Below are 27,609 nucleotides of genomic sequence, written 5' to 3' on the forward strand. Positions count from 1 at the left end.
AAACTTATTGTCTCCATTTGCAATGAGATCCGAGCGCGGGGATGTTTTTTCCACAATGTTTTGCCGCACCACTCGTGTGCGGAAAGTGAAAGTGAATGGACAGTGTACGAGAGGGACATTGTTGCACAACTTCGGACAGTGCTCACTTTCTACTGGTTGACCGATCAGCTGAACAAACAGACACCACGACACACACTCTTCCCTCGGCTGTTAAAAACAGACTGAGATGTGACTTTGCGTGCAGCGGGACGTTCACGCTCAGGAGAGGGTTTTCGGGGAAAAGCTGGTGTAAAGATGCAACTGTCATCTGGGCAGGTGTGACTGACTACTTCCAGAAGACTGTCTGAAAAGGCCTTTGCACAAAAGTCAAGCTACTACCTGGCCTGTTTAATGGACATGGAAATGGCAGGTAAGTGATGTTTTTTACTTATTTGCAATTCTCTCTCCTTTCTTCTCTCCGAGTTTTTAAATATAAAGAGCACTCACTATGCCATGTGACAAACAATACTATAATACAATACTATTTTCTATGGTAAAGCTAGTACTCTGTGCCATGAAGTTAATACTAAAACTCTCTGCCCTTTAAAATCCTGTGGACTTAACCAGCTGAACCACTTCAGCCCCCCCCCCCCTCCTCCCCCTGTCAAATATTCCAAAATTAATTCTAGATCCCTAACAAACACAAGTTTCATTTAAAAAAACATTTTCCTTTTTCCCTTTTCCAACATTAACGTCTGTTTTTTTTCTAAAGGTTAGCCGGAAACAGAGCTGTACTTACTTTAGATCTCCAAGGACTTCTTTAAATATATAGTATATATTCTAAAGTCGAATCACAATTTTATTCCAAAAACAATAAACAATGCTGGTCACACCTAACTTCTCTTTCAGACTGTTTAATCTATTGTAAATACTACCACCACTGCCTTTTTTTTTTAGATTTCTTCATCCATAAAACTGATAAAATGAAATCTTATATCTCACTCATCTCCCAGTTGGCTGCATCCTGTACTTTGCACTCCTGATGCCCTCCGAGTTGACTGAGTTGGTCTTGTATCCGACCTCTTGTCCCTGACTTCACACCATTACTTCACTTACAGGAGGAGTTCAGAACAATCTGTCCACTTACCCTGGCCATGATTAACAGTTGTTTAAAAAATGGAATAGTCCAGTCCTGTTTTAGAACCCGGCACAGTAAAGACCTTTATCTTATGTCTTTTATTGCATGTTTCTCTTCCACTTCTTTTTATACTTTCTTTTATCCATACACCTATTGCTTCTTTTCCATTTGCCATGTTTGTGGAGTCCTCTGGCTCAACTCCTTTTGTTTTAAACTTTCCTTATAAATAAATCTGACTTAACTTGACGTTTGACCAATGATCATTTGGACACTTTTATTGTGAAGGACATTTAGTAATTCCTCAATATTTGCCTCATTATAGACAGAGCCTGACAGACAATTTTAAATACACTCTGATTGTTTTTTTTAAATGTTTAAATGATTACTGGGCTATTTAGCCTTAATCAGTGCAGATTAATCTCATTTCATTAAAATGAAGAATCTTCAGCAAATTTGCCAAATTAACCTTCAATTTAAATCAGCCCAAACCAACTGCAATATGTTTCTTGTGATTGGCACATAAATCATGTTTCACAAAGAAACATAACTGCACACACAACTGCACAAACAAAAACAAACAATATGTCTTAATTCACAGAAGAAATATGTCATGATCACATGTCATATTTAGTGTGCTTGTTCTTTTGAACACTATCCACGTGTCCTCCCCTTCTGACATCACTGTAGCCCACATGGACGTTTATGTTCAAGTTCTACGCTTGGGTCAAAGATCAGGTCAAGGATTTAGGACACCAAAAAACTTAAAGTCATCAACTCAATCACGATGGACGGACGTATCAGGCTCACTCTAAACCTGCCATGTGATCATTCTCTCGCAGATGAGGCCTTCATCACCCTGGCCACCACAAACTCCTACTGCAAGGGAGCCACAGTGGTGGCGAGCAGTTTACGGCGGCATGGGACAACTCGCAAGATCATTGCCATGGTCACACCAAACATCTCAGAACAGTCAAGGTGGGTGTGCAAATAGACACTGGCCTTCAACCAGTTTAACGATCCTCAATCCACAAGTTGGAGTATTAATGGGGCTTTTACTTCACTAAGTTAGCTCTGTCACATGTTATGGAACATGCTGTTGAAGAGACAGCATGTTTCCACATGATTTAAGAAGCTTGCAAACCCTTTTTATGAGTAGAAGTATCTATTTATCTCAGTATCTCCTATTTTCCTGTGTGTAATGGTTAAGTTATAATTGCTATGTGGAAAAGTCAACAAATTGTTAATTTCAATTTATAATTTGTATCTGGTCATTGTGTCGATTTGGAGATTTGCTTAATGGGATTTATTTACTTATTTATTTACTTGGCTGGTGTGGTGTCAAGCTTCTATAAACATACTGGAAATAACTAAATGCCTTGTCCCTGACCAGGTAGCTCTTTTTCCAAGACTTCAGTCGTCTAAGCAATTTTATGCCGTTACATTATTTTGAATTTCAACTATTAAACGGCAGCTCTTTGCTGCTTGTCAACACATATTAATACTGGTAACAGTGGCTGACCTCAGGTGTATATTCATCCGTCTGAAATGCTGTCCAACAGGCTCGGCCTTGAGAGTGTGTTTGATGAGGTCATCCTGGTGGATGTGATGGACAGTGAGGACCGCCTCCACCTTTCACTGCTGGGACGTCCTGAGCTCGGTATCACCTTCACCAAGATCCATTGCTGGACTTTGACACAGTACAGCAAGTGTGTCTTTCTGGATGCTGATACACTGGTGAGTCAGTTGAACATGTAGTCACGGGTTAAAGCCACATGTGGAAAATGTGGTACTAAAAGCGATTAGAGCAAGGACAGTTTCAGACATTTTGAGTCTTCATCATTAATTCCTAGAATAATTCCTAGAATTTAAAACAACGTGCTCGTTCTAAATGAACAGATCCTATGCCCCAACAGATAACACAACATGTGTTGTGCATGCACAGGATGTACAGAACTGATCAAACTGGCTGATTAGGTGATCAGAGTCTGTCTTTAAAGTTCATCTCTTGGCCAACGTCTCTTTGTCAGTCAATAAAGCCATTTATCATTGAAAACACAGATGTTTGGGGACAATGTCTTGGAGGATGTTGCTACTGTTGCATCGATCTCTGTTTGGTCAGTGCAAACATGTACTCATGTCAGGTGGAACAGGCATGTTTGAAGGCTGAACTCAGTCAACACAAATGGAGATAGTGTGTTCAGGTCATACCTGCACTGACGCACATACATGAACAAGAACGGTGTTGCAGTCTAAGTCTATACTGAGCAAATGTCACTATTTCCCTGGACCTTGAATTGATCATGTCTTTTTTCTTTTTGGAACCGATTGGGATAATCTGAATGAGTTTAATTTGTCTAAGTCTGACAAAAACTGTTTAGAATTTGGTGGTCAAAGTTCAAGGGTCGAGGTCATTGCTATCTCCTAAAATAACATGTTTTGGCTATAACCGTATACTTATTATTATTATAAAACAGCCCTTCACAGTGCATTAACTAAACCTGACATCATCATATCAAGCCACGCGTGCAACAGCCCCGCATTCAAATGAAACCTTTTCGCCTCCCATCATCCGTGTCCTCAGGTGTTGAGTAATGTGGACGAGCTGTTTGAGAGAGAGGAGCTGTCCGCGGCGCCTGATCCCGGCTGGCCCGACTGTTTCAACTCGGGCGTGTTTGTCTTCAGGCCGTCTCTCCACACCCACGCCCGGCTCCTGGATCATGCCCTGCAGCATGGGAGCTACGATGGTAACACCTGATTTCATTTTTGGGGTTCAGACTAATAAGCAGGGAGCTGCTTGTCAACTGAATATCTTTATGAAAACGAAGAGGGGCAATAGAAGTATTTTGTCAGAGCCCCATATTATTCCCTGTTCATGTCTTTTCTCTTTCCAAACAAATGAAAATCATCCATGAAGCTTGAGTACCATTTGACAATTCAATAGCTTGGCATCGGCTTTCTAAAATTTGGCTTGATTCAGTTTTATTTACTCAAAATTACCGTGAAACCTGTTCCAGCAGTTAATTGAACAAAACTATTTATCTCTGTATATTTATACCTAAAATACATTTACAGAAAAGCTCACTGCCATCTTTAAAAATATCATTTGTTTGTTCTTTAGATATGTAATTATTTTCTCCTATTTCCTTTTCTCACTACAAAAATGACATTATATGAAAATAAAGTTAAACATATATAGAAGAATCGTAATTCTACTGTAGTTAGATTTGAAAAAGTATATTGTGATGTTGTCTTTAGGCCTGTATGAAGTAAACCACAGATCAGGATAATTATTAATTATTAATAAAAAACAATTTCCAACCCAGTGCCAAGTACTCTGTCCTGAAATCTGAAATCTGTCCCCAAAAACAGGTTCACAGACAACAGTTCCTTTTGTTTCAAGGTGCTGAAGGCAACATTTTATATATATATACATTATTTACATAAGTTTTACTCAAACCCCCCCTCCCCACCCACCCCCTCTGCTGTAAGGAGGGGACCAGGGTCTGTTGAACTCTTTTTTCAGCAGTTGGCCGCTGGAAGACATCACTAAGCACCTGCCGTTTGTCTACAACCTCAGTGCCAGCTCCATCTACAGCTACCTCCCTGCTTTCCAACAGTGAGTGTGCTCGGAGCCGTGTGTTTCATTGGGCTCAGAAGAATCCTCGTTTTCTCATCAGTAAAATAAAGGATTTCAGTTTGGTCATGACAGTCATTTTACTATCTTCAGAACATGTATGACAATAAATGTGATTTGAACTCGAGTAAAAATTCGAAGTAGATTAATGTCAATCTAAACACAAGAGTTTTATATTCTAGAATATATTCTATAAGAATTGTTTACATTTGTGTTAAACATTCTGTTGTAACTACTGATTTATCTCTTTATGTGTACAGATTTCCCATGGTAGAGTTAGGGTAGTGTTTACAAATGAAATTGCTCACTCGTTAAATTGTTACGGCTTTGTTATCATCAATATTTATTGTAATCGAACAGTTCTTGTTTGCAAAATTGGAAAATGCTGGAATTTCTTCCTGCAGGTTCGGCCACAATGCAAAGATTGTTCATTTCCTTGGAGGAGTTAAACCCTGGAGCTCCCGTCCGAGGGATGTCAACCACTCCAGCCCCATGGGACGGTTTATGTCTCTGTGGTGGAAGGAATACCAGAGTCAAACCAGACCAACTCCACCAGGGAACCAGCATGCCCAAGACTGGGATAAACCACAGCAGGTACCAACATCTCTGTGGTGTCCAGACTCCATGTTCCGTCAATATACAGCACAACGTCAATGCAATCTCATGAACTTAAAACATCTTCAGACTCAGGTCTGTTCATTTTGTGCAGTTTGTTCATAGCTATTGGGCTAACTAATATTTTACACTTTGATCCGAAGGCAGAAAGAAAGACATCCTTATGTAAAATGAATGGCTATACAACTGGCAATGGAGCTTTATGTAAAACAAATTATAGTCTTCTCTGTTCTCAACCCAGTGTCTAGTTTTCATAATGGTTAGAGCATATTATAATAGATGTTACATTTTTTTTCAAAAAAGTTTTTTTTTGTTTGTATTTCAATCAGGAGAGACTATATATGAAAATTAGGCAACATTTGATTTACTTGAACAACAAGGGGAGAAGGTGAGAGTATTTGTCAAGGGGCTGGGTGTATTGTAGGAAACCCCCCTATAGATAGTGCTGGTTGTTTTGATGGGACGGAGAGAATGCAGCAATGTGAATGAGAGGATGAGCGGAGGAAGGTCACAGTGAGCAACTCAAAGAAGAGCTGATAGCAAGAGATAGATAGGTACTGTAGGTCAATAGTTAGGTTTTTAACCATTGATTACTCAAAGCTCCAAAAGAGGAACCACAGACTAAAGCTGAGAGCTGCATGATAGCTCTCCTCTCAGCACAACACTCCATGTTGTTCAACCAAACAGAATAAATTAATTATGTGCCCTGTTTGGCACGTTTTCTCTCCAATCACTCCAACAGCACATTTCACCGATGACTTCCCCTCTTTAGCAGAAGGGTTTGCTAATCAGTCACAGAAGCTGCTGTTAGAGTTTGGCCGGAACATGAGCATGCAGACTGGAAGCCAAACGCGACACCCGGCCGTGCGGCCAGCACTCAACATCCTCTCATGTGTTGCAGATCCAAGAACAGGACGCCAAGATGCCATTTAGAGAAAACGTGGACGGGTCCAATTCCCTGCTCACACATCTCATACCTCCAACTGAGGAGCCTCATCAACCGTTTGAACCAAAGATGGTAAACTGACAAATCAAAACATTGATCTGTTTAACTCAATTATATCTCTTATTTGTGTCACTGTTGGATATATACATATATATTTTTTGCTGTAGTATCTTTATGAGTATGTTTGTGCATATGTCTATTGACTGCATAGTAAAACGGTCGGAACATTATTTCCCCACATTTGAAGCACCTTTACATAAGTAAATACAATTCTTACCTATCAAATAGATGAGAGAGAGAGAGAGAGAGAGAGAGAGAGAGAGAGAGAGAGAGAGAGAGAGAGAGAGAGAGAGAGAGAGAGAGAAATCCATAATAATAACCCCAATAACCTGGAGACAATGGTAAATAGTCTGAATTTATATAGCACTTTTCTAGTCTTGAACGAAAGATTATTATTAATTGACTTTATTGCGAGGCATTGTGATTTTGATTAATCTAAAAGTAACGAGTGTTTGCTAATTCATCCATTAATTCACTCAATGAATAATCCTGTTAACAAAGCTGCTTTTGTTTATCATATATTATGTTGAATATGAAGGTTTGTTATGAGGCAGCTTCTTGTTAGTTCCAGTGGATGAGCCTGTTATTTTTTAGAAATTTGCCCGATTGCATCCAACTCAAACAAAAAACACAAAAAGTTAGTCTATCATTTGCCACAGGCTAATGAGCCTCAAGTAGCATTTCTGTTATTTGTTTAATTATCTCAGCTTGATGCACAGGACTCGCCTCCGGGTGCAGAGGATTTGGCGATGAGCGAAACTGCTGAGGAACCTGTACGTAATCTTTTCCTTTTTGAGCTTGAAACTAGAACCTTAAATTCAGCTTGAACAGAGTTGAATGTTCCTTTTTGACAACTGATCTGATTTCTCTCCCTTCATGGTGGCAGGGGGATGCAGACAAAGAGCAGGACGAGCTGGAACGTCGCGCGCTGTGGGAGAATGGAAAGGCCGACTATCTGGGCAAAGACGCTTTCCAACACATCCAGAAGATGCTGGACTGTTTCCTGGATTAGAAACCCACACATGAGAAAAAAAAAACTCTGTGACTACAAGTGTACCATTCCTGTCTTTCTTCTCGAGGACTGGGATTGTTTTAATTCTCAACATTAAAAAAAATACTATAATGTAAATTGAATTATGACACAACCACAATTCTTAACATTAAAATCTTCTTTTCAACATGATGATATCAATAAACTAAATGAGTATGATTGAGCACTCTATAATCATTTACTAAGACTACTGGAAACATCTATAGGGATGACAGTGAAAGTGACCTATCACAACCTTTTCAGTTCAAGAGGAATCTTAATTTGCAGTCCCTTGTCCCCGATGGAAATAACAATTTTCTCACCATCAAGTTAAAATTAAACAAATACTGAAAACCCACAAATTATACTGCAAAAAGTAATTAATTATTTATTTTTTTAAGCATCAGCATTTTCTCAAAATAGCTGCTCAATGTTGTGAATAGCTATGAAAGGAACACAAATCATGATATTTACATGAATCTAACTTAGTTGTTTTGTTCCCCATACCTAACCACTATGTGACATAACACCTAGAGAGTTACTTCCTGGATGAAAACCCTCACAATTTGAAAGACTGTAATTTCCTTCTAAAATCGGTTGTGTGTTCATTTCCCCACTAGGTGACACTGTGGTTCTTCTATCTGAGCTCTTTCCATTGCAAATCAGAGGAGCGAGAAAACGGATTAATAGATGTTTAACTGCAGTCGACAGCATGCTGTGTGATCCTTATCCAATGGCCACACAGTGCATGTCATTTTTCTCTCGTAATGTTGTGACAGCGATGGAAGACACTGCGCTGAGTACAAAGCAAAATGGCAGGAGGTGAGCTCGGGCTCAGGCTGCTTGGGAAAACGCTGTGTGGTGATTGTTTCGAAGGACAACCTGGCACACTGGCACTTTTGGCTGAGCGGCTCCATCTTGACACTGATTAAACAGTGACCACCAATCTGGGATCAGGTTTCCGGTGACTGCCACATTTATTAAGCTCTAAAATAAGCAAAAGAGGGAATCTGATATCTCTCCCTGCAGACACTAACATTCCATTAACAATAATCTAGTAAATCACAGCTTCTCACTCAAATGAAAAAAATAAGGGAAATATCTCTTTATTTGGGGTTAGGCTATACATCTACACATTTGTATTCTCTCAGATAAACAGCAGCAAAGTTGATATTATATTTCTGCATAATCAGCTCCAGGAGCTTCAGACTTGAGGGTAACTCTGCATTGTAGTTGTGTATTAATTGAATAATTAATTCAATATAAGTAGCTTGATAACGTGAATGGCAGTCTCAGGTAATTAAAGGCATAGATTTGTTAGCTGCAGTTCAGTTGAGGTTAAAAAATTAAACGTTTGGATGTGCCTCATGTCATAGCAAGATGTCAAAATATGGCCATGATTAATGTAGGCTACACATGTTTTAAACAGGGAAGACTGCATGAGCCTCAATGACAATGTCAAGTATTCTGAGATCACTGTTTTTACTGCATTTAGTTTCAAAACGCCTTGAAGAGCCAACCTGATAACTGGCTTGTCTAGAATGAACAAGAACTAGATTCTATAATTATGCCTAATGTAAAGCAGTGATTTGACAATATTAACAAGCTGATATATTATTCACCATTTTACCATCTCAGTTGCCATGTTAACAGTATCTTTTTAAAATCAAATATTAGTTTTACAATTTAGCCGAGTCTAAATTCAGAGGCTGCGTCCTTCGAAGGAGCTTCATGGCAACTCGACTACAAAGAGTTAGCAGAAAAGAAAAATCTTGTATAATGAAATCAGTACTTATACACAGGGAGCCTTCATCGTCTCTTGTGCAACCTATAATAACACCACACATGACCCCACAGAGAATTATACCGCTCTGAGTCCCCAGACTATTTGTTTTAAAGTCAGGGGCCGACACCAATTTTTGATTCCATGAAATTCCACCTCTGTCAGGTGCAGATCTCAAGGCAGATGGAACTGAATGCCACGCTTGGTCAAATAACCAGAGCTCCAAGCTGTTTGGTTTAGATCAAGCACCTGGGTTCTGTTCAGTTTCCTCCCCTCTGCTGTTTATTCTTTATTTCCAACATAAGTGATTTCCCCTCTTCTACTTTTTTGAGTTTGTTTCAATGAGCCAATAGTCTCGATAATGTCCCCATCTGGAACTCCTCTGTGTGTTAATGATTACACAAGCTTTCTGCTTGATGGAGTGTTTGTGATCCGGTGATTATAGTGGATGTGGATGAGGCTGTGTGCTTTTTTTCCCTTCTCACACACACACACAGTCGGTCCCAGATAGCATTGATTTAAGCCACGCTGTGATAACCTTCAGAACCATAAAGTGTGGACACGAGAGAGAATGTGATAGGTTTAATAAAATCCTGTTTAGGGTTTACTCAACCGCCTACTCCACTTATGATTCATTCTTAAAGCCACTCGGCTAATTTGATCGGCGGTCTAATGACCCACAATTTTTGTGATCAGGCTAATTGGGGATTTCAGAGTAATTGCAGTCAGCTGTGGAAGGGAATGTGGGGTGCACTCATTTCAAAGCTCCTGATGGGGGCTGGGGGGTGGGGGTGGTGGAGCAGCTAGGTGGAGTTGGTCCTCGCCGCAGCAGAAAGTCGACCAAGACTAGGCCACAAACCGGATTTTCCAAATTTGACAAGTGAGTTCTCTGCTATTCAGGAAACAGATGCAAACTGAGGGACATCTGAGGTCAGTTTGTCGAGATAACCCTCTAGAGGAGGATTTCGCAGTTGCTGAGGCTGGCACTGTGTCCCGAGCTTGTAAATTAGCTCTAATATCTGTGAATCCTATTGAACCCAAGCAGAATTAATTGAAGAGAATTCAGCACCATGATGGCCAACAGGCAGATGTGGCCATTCCTAATTCCCAGAGTGGGGGGGTGATCCAAATGTTCAGAGTTCACTCTACAGCTGGTGGAACCTGAGAGACTCTTTGGGAAGGGTCTTGTATCTGTTGCATAGTTGACGCAAAGCAGAGGGTGAAATAAAATAATTATCCGGAAAAAAACTATCATTATAATGTTTTAGATACTTCATTATTTTGTTAATTTGATTTTCTGTCACATTTTTTCAATTTAGCAGCATATTTACTGGGACTGATGGTCTTATGATTGGTTTTTGAAGTATGCCTGCAGTCAGCTCAGCCCTGATGTGGAAAACAAGCAGTATTTCATACATGCTCAACTGAGTGCTAGATCTGAGCCTGGTGAAAATGTTGTCAACATCACATAAGCCACAGAGGAAGAGAGGGTTTAATTTACATTTCATCACCAAGGCCTCTCCACATAAACACTGTGTTCTCATACACTGACGCCCATGTCCTCTGATGGCGTCCTTAAAACTTGTCGTCAAATGTACTTTCTCGGTTGCTTAGACAGGAAGTGCTCTAATGTTCACATGAATTGATCATGTTTCTATAAGACACAAATTCTCCTCAGCGCGAGCTCCCTTGTTCTGTCTTTGATTCGTCAATCAGCTGCAGATCTATATAAAAAAAGCATAGATCACAGTGGGTTCACTATAAATATATATAATATGATTAGAACTAATGTAGCTATAGCAGAGACTTATTTTTCAATTTCCTACATCAGTTTCTTTAACCATCTGAAATCAGAGCAGATGAGCGATGGAATGTGCCTTTTCATATGAACAGCATATGGCATTTGAATTTGGTGTCAGTACTTAATACTGAAGACTGTTTCTTTAAGTACTGAGAGAAAAAAACATTCATATATGAGGGCAATTGATGAGCACAAGATGGGAGTTTTCCAAATCGTATTAACACAGAGTCTGGGTCACAAAAAGCTTTATGCAATGGTAAAATCCAGCACTATGTCCAGTCAGCGTTAGCTTTGTGACTGTTAATTCACATGTGGAGAGGAAAATACTAACTTCATCTGAAAGAAAAAAGCGAAAGAACTTTTCTGTGAATACTGGATGAGGCGGAAAAGAGTAGGACCGGTTGACCTCAGTGCCCTGACTGTTATAGGTTTAAAAAAAAAAGGGGGGGGGGGGGGGGGGTGTCACCGATACTAAAACTTCCCCAAAGAGTGACTCTTTTAGCCTGAATGTGCTGAACTAATGGGAGATTTCCTCCGGGCTCCAGATGTTCCTTCTTCCTGGGAGACAAGACTGGGGCTACATTCCCAGTGCAATGACTGCATGTTTCTCCTCTCTGTGAGCAATGGTGACCTACTTCCTGCATCCGAAATGCTAAGTCGAGCATTCTCTCAGGTTTTCATCTGTTCTGTTCTCAACAGCTGGCTGAGAAAAAAAAAAAAAAAAAAACTTTTTAAAAGAGTCATCACGACAGAAAAGACACAAACATCTGTATGTTTGCTGGAGATATTTATTTTGAGCCTTTTAATTTTCAAAACAATATACCCACTCATTGATGTTATTTTAGTTATAAATTGAAAACATTCTTTAGACATATTTCTCCAATCTTTTGCTTTCCCTGACTGTGCAATAAAGGTTTTTGTTTTGACTAGGAGTAGTAGTAAGGAGTGGAAATCTTATATTAAACTATGGGGAAATTGAAGTTCATTACAGTCTATCAAAGACATTATTTACAAATGAGGACATAGAACTTGCTGGGAACAGGATAAAAACATTATTCATATATCTGACTCAGATAATGGAAAGGCACAGGATATTAATCATTATCTCAAATAAGGCCCTAAAACAGACAATCCCAGCTACATTTTTATACATTTTCAATAAATTCTTTAATTAAGTTAAACAATATTTCCAAGTTAGAAAAACAGACCGTTGACACAGCTTGACATTATTTGTCATTATCAGAAGCAACTGTCCAGTGTCAACAAAGGTTAATTGACTGCTAAGGATGCTGCAAAGCCAAATAATCAAGGTTTTAATGTGAATCACTGAATCACAGTGTTTACAGTCAACAGCACCTTCCCACATGGACAATATCCATTTTGCTCAAATAGGTTTTTCTGCATTGTTCACTGAGATTCAAAGTGCCATATTGATTGCCATCTCCTAAAACGTTCCATTTGTTTGCTAATTATGGGTTAATGCTTCCTAAGAAAATGTACTTGGTCTGATGATGGCAATATAAATAACAGCCAAGAAAGTAATAACTTTAAAAAGCAGCAATTTAGCGGAGAGCCTGTATGGCTTGAAACTGTGCCCTGAAATACACCAGAATTCCTTCCATATACTAGCAAAGGCAAAGGACAATAAAGGCCACTATGGTGGACAGAATACGAAAATAACAGTAAAATGACATTGACTTTTTGAATTAGACTACTATCAACACCTGAGACTGACGATGATACAACTGTGTCATAAAATGGCAAGATAGGTCAAAAAGATGGGGTTAAGCAGGTAATTGACCTTATATCTCAACCTCATTAACAAATTGTTAACTCCAGTCAAAGTATTTACCGATTATTTTTTGGAAAAATATTAATAAATGTCACTGAAGTAAATTGTGCTCATCAATGGGGTCCCCAATAAATTTACTACATGGTAGACAAGATAATATATAACACCAAACAAGTGCCATTTGGTGTATAATACTGGACATTGTGATGATCCGACAATTGTGTAATTGTAATCTCGCTTTATCTAATAACAGAACTCTCTGACCTTGCACAGTCTGTAACTGTTTGATGCTGATGGATTTTGGATAATTGAACTTCCTCCTTTTGTTACACGTCAAAGAGTTGGAACTTGCAAACTGTAACTACAGCTATTCTTTCATGCTATTACATTGTCGGAGAACACAATCATTTCACAGGTGTTATTTCTAGTAAAGTGGACACATGAGGTTAAGACCGATATACTGTCGGAGGGGAGGAAGTAAGAAGACTCAAGCTAAATTGCACAATGAAGGAGTAAGGCACATTGATATTTCCTAGGGATGAGGAATATGAATATAGTGAGCACCAAATACCATAAAACCTTTGACGTCTATACACATTCAGAACAGAACTACAGGTTTCAATCCTCTCATTGTTTCATCATGGCGACAGCAGTTTTTTACATTTGGATCACTTAAAAACATTAGCTCATTTGAACTAGGCAGTTACTTGGGCAAACAGAGAGAGAATGATCACGATGAAAAGTGAAATTCATCAGTACACATTGAGATATGTGGCTTTGGAGTCTATGCCAATGGCATTCCTGGCTGTGCAGCGGTAGACACCAGTGTCTTTTTGCGTGGGGTTCTGAATAATGAGGGAACCTTGTGGATGGAGGTACTTGTTTCCAAAAAGGCGTGGTTGTGCACTGACAACCAGGCGGGTTTTATCAGGTGTTTCCCATGCGAGCTCCACTTTTGGGATCCCATTTGCAACACAGTTCAGCTGCATAGCAACTCCACGTTTAGCATAGGTCACCGGCGGAGGGCCATTTGTTATTTGAGGTGGGTATGTAATCACACTTACTGCTGCAGAAAGCTGAGAACTTCCATACTCATTTGCAGCCCGACATGTATAGGACCCCCGATCATGGACTGACACTTGTTGGATTGCAAGCGTCCCATTGGGGAGAACAGAGTATCGTCCAGCTCTCTGTGGTCTATTGAGGACAACCCCACTGGGTAGCGTCCATGTTAGTCTGACGGGTTCGACACTGGTTTGACAATGTAGCAATAGTATTTCCCCGTTCATGATGCTAATAGGAGAGTTGTATCTGTTGTGGATCTCTGGTTTTATTCCCGGGGACAACGTGATAGTTCTTTCCACAAGCCCTCCAGAATTATGCCCCAGACAGCGGTACATACCAGCTTCACCAACAGATGGATTACTGATGATCAGGGATCCATCAGGCTGATGGAAAAACTTGGAGAATCGAGCACCACTTAGCAACGGTATGCCATTGGGTAAGATCCAAGTGACACGAGGGAGTGTCGAGCCCTCAAAGGAGCAATTCAAAGTCATGGCGTTCCCCACAGTCAGTGATAGACTATGTGTTTTGGGACCACTAATTTGTGGCCTCTCAACAACCTCTCTCACATCCAAATCGACCAGCAGTCTGACCTCCCCTCCTTCATTCCGAGCGATACAAGTCAATTGCCCTGAGTCGGTCCTTTTGATTGACCGGATTTCCAACGTACCATTCTGGTGAACTGTCATTCTGTTGCTGTAGTACGGTGCAGGAAGGATCACATTTCCTGTTAGAACCCACATGATGCGAGGTGTAGGCGTGCCCTTGGCGACACAGTCCACCAGTTTCCGCTGATCCTGTACAGCAGTTATCTTGACAGCACTGGCAGTTTCTCTGAGGCCATTGATAGTCGGAGTGGTTACTAGGACTTCCAGCCTGATGACTTTATGGTCTTGTCCTACATTGTTCCTGGCCATGCAGGTGTAGTTACCTCCATCAAAACGTTGGACCTTTTGAATCACCAATGACCCATCATCCAGGACCTGATATTTGTCCAATGCTGAGGCAATCACTCTGTTTGTTGGGGAAATCCATGTGATGACAGGCATTGGTTCCCCTTTGGCATTACATCTCAGTGTAATGGACTCACCATAGAAAACCCGCACAAACTTTTGATCTTTATCCAGGATTTGTGGTGGAGGAGTTGCAACCTTGAGCTTAACTCTGACCTTCATCTCATCTTTGCCAACTTGGTTCTCAGCATAACAGGTGTAGTCCCCTTCTTCTGGCGTACCGACATCATTGAAATACAGCGTCCCATTGTCAAACACCAGATACCTATAATACATGCAGTGGGATACAAATTGTTAAAAGACTATAATGACTTTTTAACTAAATGCAGTTACATCATCATGAATCGGCCGCATTCACCACTATCTTCTTTTATTTTTTTCTAGAGTTTCCTGAAATGAAAGCTCTTAAGAAAACTCATTTTCAAATTTATGTTGAACTGCGGAATTGTTTACACTTGTGTTTAAATACTGACGGATATCAGTGTCCTTGCAAGTTTGTGCCGCTTATTCCTAATAAGCACTGGACAACACCCCATCAATGCCCATAAGATGGCATGAGACTGTAGGACCAATGCGAACACCTAGAAATCCAAGAAGCAAAATTTGATTGCTTGAACAAGATTATATGGCGCATTGGACTCGAATAAAAATGCAGGAAAGTTGTTGTATTTGGTTGTATCAGCATGGAAATAAGATAACACAAAAATTATACATGGGATGCAACTACATGTCTAGTGAGCATTGGGAAAAAACAGAATCCTTAAAAATGTTCTTATCTTACAACAACTCTCAAAAAGTAAAGATTGTTGGATGTAAGTATCTTCTTAACATTTTGGCAAAGTGTGTTTTAAGAATACATTTCTTCTTCTATTTTCCATGTATAATAATCCTTCTAATTTGATTGCATTCTATTTGATTACTTACAGCTCTTTTAAATAGGACAAAGGATTTGAGTTTTTATGAATACCAACAACAGTGACAGGATATTTAAAAAATCTATTAGTAATTTCAATGATATCTCAAGACAACAGGTTAAAATACTTGCAGCTCCAACCAGTTCCAAGTTAGAGTTAAATCATATTGAAGAGATGTCTTTGTGACCAAAGTAGTGCTCCAAATAAAGACAGCTGGAAGTTTCTGGATTTTTTCCCTCCAAAATAGATGTTATAACCACATTTATAAGAATTTCAAAAATTTGAATATGTCTGTCATTTATTAAACTTCAGCAAAAACTAAAGTCTTTATAACAGTAGAGAGGTAACTCAACAGTTTGACTGTTGAATACAAGCTACATAATACAGGAAAGATGTCTAAATAGAGGCCATCAGCAACGCATACCTGCGACTGCGTCCTCCCCTGACATGGTCTCTCTGTTTCTCCGGGTTGACCATGGTGCCATCCGGCAGTGCCCAGCTGATCTCGGGGCTTGGGAGCCCAGACGCCACGCAGTCTACCTTCAAGGCTCCACCGTACACCACCTCCTGACTGGATCGCTGCTGCTTCTGTTCAATTTTGGCTGGCCTTGTCAGCACAGTGACCCGCAGCAGAATGTAGTCATCGCCTATCTTGTTGCGTGCCATACACAAGTAATCCCCACTGTCCTTTTCGGTCACAGAATGAATGGTTATAGTGCCATTTGGGAAGACCTTAATCCTGGGGTCAAAACTACAAAAATGATAGAAGAAGTACCATTCAGAGGATGTAACATAAATGCATTCATTTGAACATTTTATTAAGGATGTAGAAAAATTATTAAATAATCATGTGTGAATTTATTACCTGTACTGGGAATCCACCAGCTTCTTAGAGGGTGTCCTCCAGATGATCCAGGGATTTGGATCTCCTGTTGCCACACAGTTGAGCAACAAATTTCTTCCATAAATCACATCTGTTCTCCGGGGGGAGGATGAAGCAATACTTGCCTTGGAAGAGGACGGATTCTTCTTGGTAATCAAGATCACGGTTCTCTTGCTGGATGCCACTGCGTTACTGGCTGAGCACTCATATCTCCCAGCATTTCCCGGGCCCAATCCCTTGATGTAGAGGGTTCCATTAGGAAAGACAGAGGGGTTGTGTCCAGTGAGAAACTGGGAAGCAGTGAGTCGTATGCCTTCAGACGTGATCCAGTGAATGACAGGTTGAGGGACACCTGTGGCGGTACAGTGGATGTAGGCATCGCTGCCCTCTGGAAGGGTGAGGTTTTCATTTGGTGTCTGTTGAATCGATGGTGGCAACGCTGACACATAAAGGTGGACAGAGACACTGTCAGTTCCAACTGCACTGCTGCCAATGCACTTGTAAATACCTCCGTCTGTGTAACCGGCCTGGCTGATCCGGAGGGTTCCGTTACCGAAAACAGCCACACGCTGTGGAAGGGGCGTATCAATTGAGGCAGCAGCTATGCGAACATGGTTAGGGAGCAACCATGTGACTTTAGGCATAGGGTGCCCCTCTACTTCACACTCCAAATCCACTTTGCCACCAAGCTGCACTGTCATGTCTCGGTTCAGAGGCTGGAGCACCCGAGGATGCTCAGACAGGACCACAAGGTTGACCACCATTTGATCTGTACCATACTGGTTCTGGACCTTGCACAGGTACTGACCCCCGTCCATGCGCTGTGTGTTCTTGATGATTAATGTACCATTTGGTTGGACCTCAAACCTGTGAACCCTGGTGCTCTGCGCAATACTTGCCCCTGCAGAAGTGGAAAGAAAGATAAGATACTGTTGACTTACATACATACATTATAGGTGGAGAATTACTGTAAAGAAAAGGTAAGAAAGAACAATAGTATTTTTATGGCATGAAAAATCATTTAGTGTTGGTCTGTTTATCTTAGAATGTTCAAGGAGAATTACTTGATTTACTAATCATCCTAATAACTAGACATACACTAGCTTGACAAAATTTTTTTTGTCAATTTTTCTTTCAGAGCTTGAGAAAGATGCTGTTTAATTATTTGTTTTGTATCATATACATACTGATAACACATTTGTATGTCATGTTTGTATTTCACATAGTTTTATCAAGGTGCTATATACTTTACACTAGAATTAAACTTCTTTTTACCTATGCTGAGTGTCCAACCATTATATAAACCAAACAACAAGGATATAAACGCGTATTACTCAAAGTACATGTGTAAACATTTCCATTCAAATATCTTTTATTTTATCTGATATAAGATAGTTACATACTGTAAAACCCAATGACATGCAGCTAAAAGATGCTTGATTGATTGAATTATATTAAGTTGAAACACAATATAATATAATATATATTATGATATATTTATAATGATAATATTTATAATAATATGAAAATATGATGAAAATATGATGATAATAATAACAACATCGTTAAATTACAGAAATGTCTGTCAGGCTGTCTTTCTTTTGGTCTGTGAAACACGTATCTCATTTCTCCATTCAACTTTTAAGCTTCTCCACTCACTCTGCTTGTGTGTTGTTAAGGGCCCGAGGAAGTGCAGTGTTGGATTTGTCATGATTAGGACACGGAATGCATTCAATATTAATAAAAGAAATTGAATAAACAGGCAACCAGGACATTGCTACGAGTGGGGCTGGGGTTTAACGGTCAGTCTGTGGACCCAATTGACTATGTAGTCTTCTATGTCCCTAGAATACATTTTTTCTACAGTTGTGGGTACTGCTGAAAAACTAAATAACATTTGGCCATTTCAGAAGTATTTTGGAACAGTATAGGCCTGTTTGAGGAGGGCTCGCTAATGAAAAAGTATAATTCTGAAGTAGGCCCCTATGTGTATCAAAGAATCTATACTTTAAATTATAATACACATTATTCACAAGTGAAATTTCAGAAAGAAAGCTGCAGACAGCACAGCAGGCCAAGCAAACAACCAATCCCAAGCATTGATGTTAATAATCACAATAATTATTTTCATTTTACATTACAGTGTTCGTAAAAAAAGGAATAGCCAAGACGGTTCTAAAATGTGTGTATACCGACATTTTGATTTTGAATCATACATACCATTGGCAACTTTAGTCCATGACAGGAACGGCTTTGGCTCTCCATCAGCCTCACAAGGAAGTTGAGCATCTGTTTCAGCTTTCACTGTGAATGTTTGGACATTGCTCGCCGATATCCGTGGCTTCCCTCTTGAAATAGATCCTCTTCCAGGTAGCTGGTGCGCACTGGACACATCCTGGGTATTTGTCAACAGTTCCTCTCGAAATTGATTAGTTTGGATTGCAGGACTTGCTGGGGTAGGAGTGGCCTGTTTATGTATTTGCCCACTGGTGAGTTTTGAGGCAAAGGATGTAATTTTGTGGTCAGGTGACTCAGTTGCAGATTGGTAGTCTGATATTCCCCAAGCCGTTGTGGTAATGATGGGTTTGATTTGCTGGACTGTGATCCTAGGGCCATCCTGGGCAGTGGTCTTTAGTCCTACATTAACTCCTTCGGGATATGTTTTGGGTGATGTGGTATGTAACGCCTCTTGGGATGGGATCAAGGAATCAGGAATTGATGCGGTGGTAGGGGGAGCTGTGGTTTTGGTGGTACTTGTGATAGAAGGATTCACAATATCAACATTTGCCGTTTTCACGTCTGATTCACCGCTTGGGGTTGTATGCTGACTGACTTTATTATAATATCCCTCAGACTGATAAGGTTTCCGCTCTGTAACCTGTTCTGTCTCCAAATGACCATCAAAAAGCAAACTCTGAGATGTAGTTATGTCACTAGAAGTGTGTTCAGATGTTGTCTTGAATGCCTGCTCACTCAAGGGAGAGGATGAGGCAGTTGGAGATGGCAGCAGTGAAAAATGCGTCCCAGATTCTGTCACAAGCATCTTTCCACTTCCAATTTCAATGGATGGGTATTGTTTGGCATCTCTTTGCACACTTACAGCCTGAAAATCCACAGTGGAATTGTTAGAAGATGGCAAATGCCTAACGTCTTCTGTTATACTTGATCCAACTGTCTCTAAAAGTCTAGAAGTTGGAAAAGGTCTGCCTGTTAATGTCTGCAATGTGGTTAATGTGAGCATATCAAAGTGCTCTCGAGATGTATTTTCTGAGACTCGCAAGGCTGTCTGAGAACTTGTCTTTCCATGACCCACTGCTGGAGACGCTGATGGAAATGATGGTGCTGCTGATGTGCTTTTGAATAGTGGTTTGGCCAGGGGTTGAAGGGGGTCCTTAGTTTTTGGGAGAGAAGTTGGCAGTGAGGAGGGTTTGGTGGCTGGCTCAATGTCATGCCTGGAGACTGGGTTTTCTTTGTGACTCAGTCTTCCTGATGATGCTGCTTGGCCTCTAGTGAATGGAACAGTGGTATTGAATTTGGCTTTTGTAACTTCTAATGGCTCTATTTTTAGCAGTGTGGAGGCAGTCGTCTTGACTGTTGCATGTGGAGCATTTACAGGTGTGGCGGCAGTAAACTGGGTGGGTTCATTCAGCTTTAGCTTTCTTCTGTTTGGTCTTTTCCTCCGATTCCCATTCCTTTTCCGCTGGTTAGGCTGGTCGAGGCGCAGGAACTGTGCTACAGTTGAAGTGCTTGCAGTGGTGGGCACAAGGGTGGTTGTCACAAATGATGTTGTAAGCATTGCTTGAAAGTGCAAATCATCAAGTGCTGTGTTCTCTGCCTGAGTATACTTGTCTGATATTGTTGTAGCCTCTTGCAGATATTTTCCACTTTCTTCTTGGCTCGTCTCTGAATCATTGCGTTCGACTAAAGAGATGATTTCAGTTCCACTGGAAGAAGGCTCTCTGTCATTATTAGAGCTGGCGACAACATTCGGTCTATTCGTATTCTCACTCTTCTCAGATGTGTTGGTCCAATCAGCTGTTTCGTCTGCATTAACATTTGTATCCGTGCTAAAGTTATCTCTTGGAGAAGTCGTGCTGCTGCTTGCAGTGTTTGTGTTCGCCTGCAGGGGAACAAGTGGAGTCTGTGAAAGGGTAAATGCGGTGTCTGAAGTTATGTATTGATCCAAGTTTGTGTCATGGGTTGGCAGCCATTCCTTGTGTGTGGTCTGCATTGTCTGTGACTGTGTTGTAGCATGTATAACGTGTGCGTGCTGACTGTTAGAAGTTACATATGTTCCCTGACTTTGTCTGTTTTGCTCGTTAGTTTCCATTTCTGTATGTTGTACTGGACTATTTGGGGTTGTTGGGCGATCTTGTATCTCTCTTTCCTGCACAGTCATGGCGTCTGATGACCCTTCGATCATGTCTTGTCTCTGTCTTGTCTGCTCTATCTGTCTCCTCTCTGTTGTGTACTGAGCTGGTTGTGACGTTACAGTATTCAGAGTATTTCTGTCTCTAATCTTTGCCAAAATATCAGCCCATTTCTCTGGGTCTATTTTACTCTTTGAGACATTAATTCTCCTCTTGCTCTCAACTACATGTTTCCTGTCTTCTGTTGGTTTTCTAAGCACTGGCACCCTCTGCCCAATATTCTTTGACGGATGGATGCCCCTCCTTCCTGGGGCCACACCTGCTGGAATTCTTCTTCTCACAATATCTTGTCGGTTAACTGGGGACATTTCTGGACTTATCTCAACGTCCCCTGATGCCTCCTCTGGATGGATGTATGTGTTGACCCCTGAGGCGGACTGAGGTCTTGCTTGAAACCTCCTCAAAGGCCTCATGAGCCCATTGCGTCTGATGATGGTAACTTTTGCAGCCACTGTATCCACACCATGTTGATTAATGGCAATGCATTTATAATAGCCACTGTCTGATAACTGAGTCTGTGAGATATGTAGAGTGCCGTTGGAATAGACCAAAGCTCTGGAGGATTTGTCTTGGCCATGAATGATGGTGTTGCTTGGGAGAATCCAGCTAATTTCAGCATCGGGGGAGGCAGATGTCCTGCAAGGTAGGGACAAGGGCTTTCCTACAATTACCTCTGTGGGTGAATTCGAGGAATCCTCTCCGGGGGGAGGGTTGGAAGATTCCTGCACTGTCAGATGAAATGACAGAGCAGCCAGGTCTCCATGAACATTAGCAATGCAGTAGTAAATTCCTGTGTCTGTGTGGCTGACAGATTGAATGACCAGCCTTCCATTATTGGACACAGACACCCTGTTGTCTGGGCTGCTGTATGGGGCCTTCACTTTGGAGCCATCTGGTAGCATCCAGTGAACTACTGCTTGCCCAGAACTGTGCACATTACAGTGCATTTGATTTTGACTTCCCAGGATAGCACTTAACACTTTACGAGTCGAATTTGTTGACTCAATTAAGACCCATGGTATTTTTTGTCTCTGCAACTGCTCTACTTCAACTTTCTCTGAGAGGTCTGTGCTGAGGATCAATTTGACTTTCTTGGCTGATGATTGAAGTCTGTTCAGCTGAAGCTCAGCAGATGCTTGCATCAGCCATGCCGGCTGGGCCATGACGTTGACTTTAATGCCTGTATAGTAGAGGGCATCCTTCTCAGAGTCCTGTTTATAGACATAGGTTGGATGAGGTTCTTGGCTGAGCATGATTCCCCTTTTTAAGTGGGCTGGCACACTGCTGTAGTAAGCAATTAGCCTCCACAGTCGCTCGTACTTGTCTCTATCAACAGGACATTCAAGATCCACTGAAAAAGTAATATTGGAGGCCAGCTGGAGCTGGTTGACATGCTCCCAGTTGATCTTGGTAATCTGTCTTGGAATGCCAACCGAACACTCCAGATCCACCTCATTTCCATGTTGATCAGAAAGGCCCAGAGAGATGTTTCCAAATGGTTCCCTGAAGTTCTCTGTAGTCAAGACCTCGGTTTCAGTGTCCTCGGGTGGGGAAGTCCTGTGAGGAAGACGGATGACTGGGCTGCTGCAGACCAGGTTCTCCATAGCCAGGAGCTCTTTCTTCTCAAGGTGCATGGGAGACAAACACATAGGACACAGCTGACCACCAGGAAGGGCCTTGTCCTTTTTACATTTCAATACACCTAAATCAAAAGAAAGTAAAAAACTATATTAAAAAATATGTACATTAAGTAGTCTTGAATAATAATATTTGATCAAATGCTAAAATGTAGCATGGACAATGAAAATACTTAAAGTCTTATGTTATTCTTTTTGCTCTTCAAGAATAATGAAAGGCATGGATGACATTGCATATAGAAACCAAATGACCGACCTGGTGAGGTTTTATCCCAGTCATGGAGCCAGTTCATGTTGCAGTCACAGTTCCACGGGTTCCCATGGAGGTACAGGTTTTCGAGCTGAGACATGGTCACCACCAGCCCGGACGGCAGCGATGTAAGTAGGTTGTCTGACAGGTAGAGGTGCCTCAGAGTGGACACGTGGAACTGGCCCATGAGAGTGAAGGTGGTGAACGTTGCTGGATGCAGCTGCTGAAGCTGGTTGCCCTCCAGCTGCAGCAGCCGCAAGGAGGTAAGACCCTGGAAGGCATCAGGGTGGATGAACTCCAGTCGATTGTGGTCTAGATGTAACCTGGACACAGACCACAGGCCCCGGAGGGTATGTCTGTTGATCTCCTTCAGCTTGTTGTAGCTGATCTTTAACATCTAATCCAATGAGAAGAGAAGAAAGAAAATCATCATTAGTACTCATGACAGTATGAATCTCTTCAACACTGCCACACCCATTCACAGACATTCATCACATCAGATATATGATGCACATCATTCTGAACAGAGGGGAAATCAAAAACACATTGAAGATATTTCTAATTGTTTACTAAGCTTAGTTTATAAGGTGTGTGTGTGTGTATGTGTGTGTGTTTGTGAGACAGTTAAATGCTGCTTTAGAGTGTAAGTTTTGATTCAAATTCCAGCTCAGGAATATTTCGATTTTTTTTTTGCAATTCAGTGCAGTCAAGGGCAAGGTATCAGGTTTATCTTATAATAACTGAAATAAAAGAAATAGATGTAAGGCAGCTGTCTAACACTATCTTGAACTCCTCTGAAATGTCATTCTTTGAGCACCTGTTAATGCAAGAACACAATGGAATGGAACCACAGTAAGTAAAGTTGGACACATCAGTTCCAAGTGTTTTGATTCTAACACGTTGTTTGTATCTTGGTAAATTTGGTGAACTTTGAAAGGGAACCTCATTACAGGAAGAAGCTAATAATAACCCATAATAACACTATTCAAAGACCAGGCAACTGAATTTCGACAAAACAAAGAAACTATACATCTCCACAAAGGTATCAATGATAAAGCTACTTCATGAAAACAACCCCAGATTTCACAGATACCAACATTATCTTTCATATCTTTGGAAGACCAACACGCACTGAATCCACAGCCGAATAAAAGCTAAAATTGAAGTTCACATCAAAGCGCTGCATACGGATGACGCTTGCATAACACTGCGCCTGGATATGATGTCATCAAAACTATCAAATAAAATAAACAAAGCATGCAAATGACTATGTAACAAATATTAAAGAGCCTTAAAGGACGTCAGAGTCCTGTCCAGGGATATTTGATCCTGAGCATTAAGTTATTTATATATTCCAAGGTTACAGTTTTCTCCTGTCTTCGGGCCATTACCTGTAGTGACACGAGGTCCCTGAACACTCCATCATGCAGAGTTTGGATATCGTTTCCATGAACCATCAGAAGCTCCAACTTCTGAAGACCAAGTAGTGATTTGTCGGTGATTTTCTGAATGCTGTTGAATCTGAACAAACGAAAAAAAAATTAATAAAACTCAATACTTGCTGTACATTCTTCTTTTACACCGAGATATGATAATCCTGCATTTGAAAGATTAAACACACAATTTAAACATAAGGAAATATAAAATATGAGTTGAATAGAAATAATGTATAGAATATATCACAGTGAGCAGAGTATATGTGCAACTGTTTGCACAGACAGAATGGTTACCGCACAGTTATACAAGTTATACCTGAGTTTATAGTGCAATATAATATAGTACTATATTACAACTGTAGCAAATTAACAGGCGTGCTGAATCAATGCCAGAGACTGACCCCAGGTTCATGCGCTTCACGTATTTAGGCACAGCTTCTGGGATGGTGAGGAGTGAGCGGAAGGTGCAGTGGAGCTCAGTGGGCTGGGGGCAGGAGCAGGGCCGGGGGCAGGACACAGAGGTAACAGGGTGAAAAACCATCAGCACCAGCATGGTCCGGAGGACGCGTACCGCCGCAGGGTCCATCTTTATCTGGAGGAGGGGAACTCACAGCAACTGTCCCTATAACAGTACAATGGCGGTGTTATTATTGTTGTTGTTGTATTGTACCTACAGAACAACTTCGGGTTCCATCCATCCGAGAGAGGTGGAGTTAAATTTGGCTCAAGCTCCGTGTGGCTCTCCACCTTCATCTCATAAATGGATGCAATCCGGAAAATTACGCACATTACGCTTCAGCGGGATTTCAGCCAAAGTGCTCCCTGCCTTTTCTTTTTTTTAAACTAACGGTTTATTCATTCTAATGGAATAAAAATGCTCTCACCTCAAACCCTTGATCGATTCTCTTGAAGAAGATCCTCATATTCCTCTTCAGCATGGATAAAGAAGAAAAAAAGGATCACGCACAAACTCCGCACAGTCGAAATGAAAGTTAAGGAAAAAGTGAAACTTCTGGAAACGAGGACAAAGTTGGCGTTGCAAAACAGAAAATGAAAACAAAGATCGCATACAGTAGTATATAAGCACAGATTGGATAAATATAGGTACGCGCTTGATCCGCACGCGCTGCGGAGCTCCTGAATAGAAATGAGAGAAGGAGACTCACGCGCACCGTGGAGACACAACAGGAGGAGCCACACACTTCTCGAAGAGAGAGTTTCAGTGGGAGTTTTTCTTTAGTTGCACTTGACCGAGAATATAATACTCTGATACAGACCAACACACACGCTGGTGAGTGTAACGCTGAGTTCATGTGGCTGGGATACATTAGGTGAGCCATATTGAAACCATGGGAAATGGATTAACCCCAATCGGGGGTGAATGAGAGGCAGGACGAAATCTAAAAGTTTAGTAAATTATGTGGGGAACACTGAACGAAAAGTATTTGAGTAGTAATGGTTGTTGCCTGTTATGCTTAACACTCAATTATAACTTTTTTTCCTAATTTAATTAAAGAACGCACATTTTGTGATTCCGGAATGGCCATAGGCTCTAACGGCTGGTTCTTGGTTCAAGTGTCGATCTTACAGTGAAATAAATTCTAAGAAAAAAAATATGACTAATCAAATCAACACACTGTAATTGATTATGTGCTTCTACCTAATAGACTTATTAATAAAATAAACAATGCTATGGTGATCCAGTATCTCAACAAATCGATGGGAGAAAAAAGCCCTCAGAAAATAGTTTCATGCACACACAAACACACACACAATCACACACAAACAAACACACAACTAAACTTCTGGACAAACAGAAGGAAAGTTTAGGTAAGTTGTTTCTGCAACATTTGTGAAAGTGGAACCTGGATATCTGACCCCAGAGTTCTAATGAGACTATGTTCTGGCTTCTTTATGTTGATATTGGAAATGCGTTCGTAGCAGTTCATGAAACACTACCGGTGGTGTTAAATGGGTCTCTCCTCTCAGCTGGAAGTCTCCATCACCTACTCGCAGTCCAGAGGCCAGTGGCTGCTGAATTCCAGCTTTGTGACAGTGTTTTAAGTTGGAACAACGTGGAGGTCAGTGGTAACAGAGGTAAGGCAGCAGAGGGCCTCTGGTTCACGCTGCTGTACTGAGCTCCTCCATCTGTCAGGGTTTCACAGAAAGCATATAGCCTGATTGTACCAAAGCCACAGGGGAGGGAGGTCAGTGAAGCTCTGTGCCCTGTGGCAGATTCGAGGCCAGCCTCTATGGAACACCACAGGGTCTTGGATCACTTCCTGTTAAGAATGAATATTTCATAGAGCTCCCGAAAAAAATACATGTTGAGCTTACAGATCTTTCAAAAATACAGGTGAGATTCACTTCTTGGATAAACTCCAGTTTCATATTTCCCTTAGGCCAGTCTTCTCTTATTAAAACAGAAATATCAACTGGTAACCACCGTGACACCTACAGCTTGTCCAAGCACTGGATAATGGCATTTGATCTCTACATCTTGCATTAGAAATTTGTTTCAGTAACAATTATCAATATCGGCACACAAATGGATCTCATAAATAAGGTCGGCTGTTTTGTCAACAAATATGGTCGGTTGCAGTTTAAAGGGAGAGGTAGAATATTCTTAAGGGAGCAGGGCAAGGTCACGCGTTTTCGGATGAGACTGGGAGGTCAGCAGGCATAGTGGCCACACAGCAAATTCTGCTTCCATCAATATCGCAATATATAAATACTGCAAAATACAATTGTTTGCTAATGAGTTTTGAATTACTGTCACTTTATAGATCAATGCAAAACTGGAATGACAGCATCCTCATGCAAGCTCATTGATTAATACTGTCATTTAAGTCTCCATTTAGAGAGACTTACAGGGAACCAAATGATATTATTGTAATATATAATTGTGCTATGCTGGGCCACCTCGACATAAATATGTATCCTGATCAGCAGGAATAGACTTTGGCGCTTAGACATTTTAGCAGTAGAGCACCACAAGAAGCAATCCTACAAATGAGGGGCTTTGGTTATTAAAGAGACTTCCCCTAGGGGCATGGACACTGGTGGTGGTGAAAAGGAAAGAACAAAAGTTGTTATGATGAACATTCTGTGAATAGACATAGATGAGAATGTACCTGATATATTGGAAATTGGAGATATAGTTCTATAAATAGGTCCACCAGTCGGCCAGTCAAGTGTTGTGT

The 27,609-nt window shown here is 40.9% G+C and overlaps 2 protein-coding genes across 3 annotated transcripts; one reads left to right on the forward strand and one right to left on the reverse strand.

Moving 5' to 3' along the window:
- The first annotated feature begins 193 nt into the window (after nt 1-193).
- gyg2 (glycogenin 2) lies at nt 194-7,582 on the forward strand. Of its 2 annotated transcripts, none has more exons than XM_062381021.1 (9): nt 194-409; nt 1,957-2,092; nt 2,677-2,851; nt 3,699-3,861; nt 4,607-4,733; nt 5,156-5,345; nt 6,268-6,384; nt 7,080-7,145; nt 7,259-7,582. In XM_062381021.1, exons 1-9 carry the CDS (start codon nt 391-393, stop codon nt 7,382-7,384), a joined length of 1,119 nt encoding a protein of 372 aa, XP_062237005.1. In that variant the 5' UTR covers nt 194-390; the 3' UTR covers nt 7,385-7,582. The 2 variants fall into 2 exon arrangements, with proteins under 2 accessions (XP_062237005.1, XP_062237006.1); XM_062381022.1 differs by having other exon boundaries at nt 7,092-7,145.
- Nucleotides 7,583-11,769: 4,187 nt separating this feature from the next.
- Nucleotides 11,770-25,492, reverse strand: mxra5a (matrix-remodelling associated 5a). Its single transcript, XM_062381031.1, has 8 exons — nt 25,291-25,492; nt 24,808-25,028; nt 24,362-24,491; nt 22,977-23,367; nt 18,874-22,785; nt 16,636-17,554; nt 16,195-16,521; nt 11,770-15,121 (listed from the first exon to the last, which is right to left on the reverse strand). Exons 2-8 carry the CDS (start codon nt 24,990-24,992, stop codon nt 13,531-13,533), a joined length of 7,455 nt encoding a protein of 2,484 aa, XP_062237015.1. The 5' UTR covers nt 24,993-25,028; nt 25,291-25,492; the 3' UTR covers nt 11,770-13,530.
- Between the last annotated feature and the right edge of the window lie 2,117 nt (nt 25,493-27,609).

Source organism: Platichthys flesus, chromosome 22 (genome assembly GCF_949316205.1).
Source record: "Platichthys flesus chromosome 22, fPlaFle2.1, whole genome shotgun sequence".
In the NCBI taxonomy this organism is placed as follows: Eukaryota; Metazoa; Chordata; class Actinopteri; order Pleuronectiformes; family Pleuronectidae; genus Platichthys; species Platichthys flesus.

Coding starts and splice junctions, on each gene's coding strand:
- gyg2 (XM_062381021.1), top strand. Junction 3,862..4,606: donor GCAGCATGGGAGCTACGATG/GTAACACCTGAT, acceptor CTCTGCTGTAAG/GAGGGGACCAGGGTCTGTTG. Junction 5,346..6,267: donor ACTGGGATAAACCACAGCAG/GTACCAACATCT, acceptor CATGTGTTGCAG/ATCCAAGAACAGGACGCCAA.
- mxra5a (XM_062381031.1), bottom strand. CDS start 24,992: ATGGACCCTGCGGCGGTACGCGTCCTCCGGACCATGCTGGTGCTGATG. Junction 16,522..16,635: donor CTGGTGGATTCCCAGTACAG/GTAATAAATTCA, acceptor TCATTTTTGTAG/TTTTGACCCCAGGATTAAGG. Junction 15,122..16,194: donor AGGGGAGGACGCAGTCGCAG/GTATGCGTTGCT, acceptor CATGTATTATAG/GTATCTGGTGTTTGACAATG.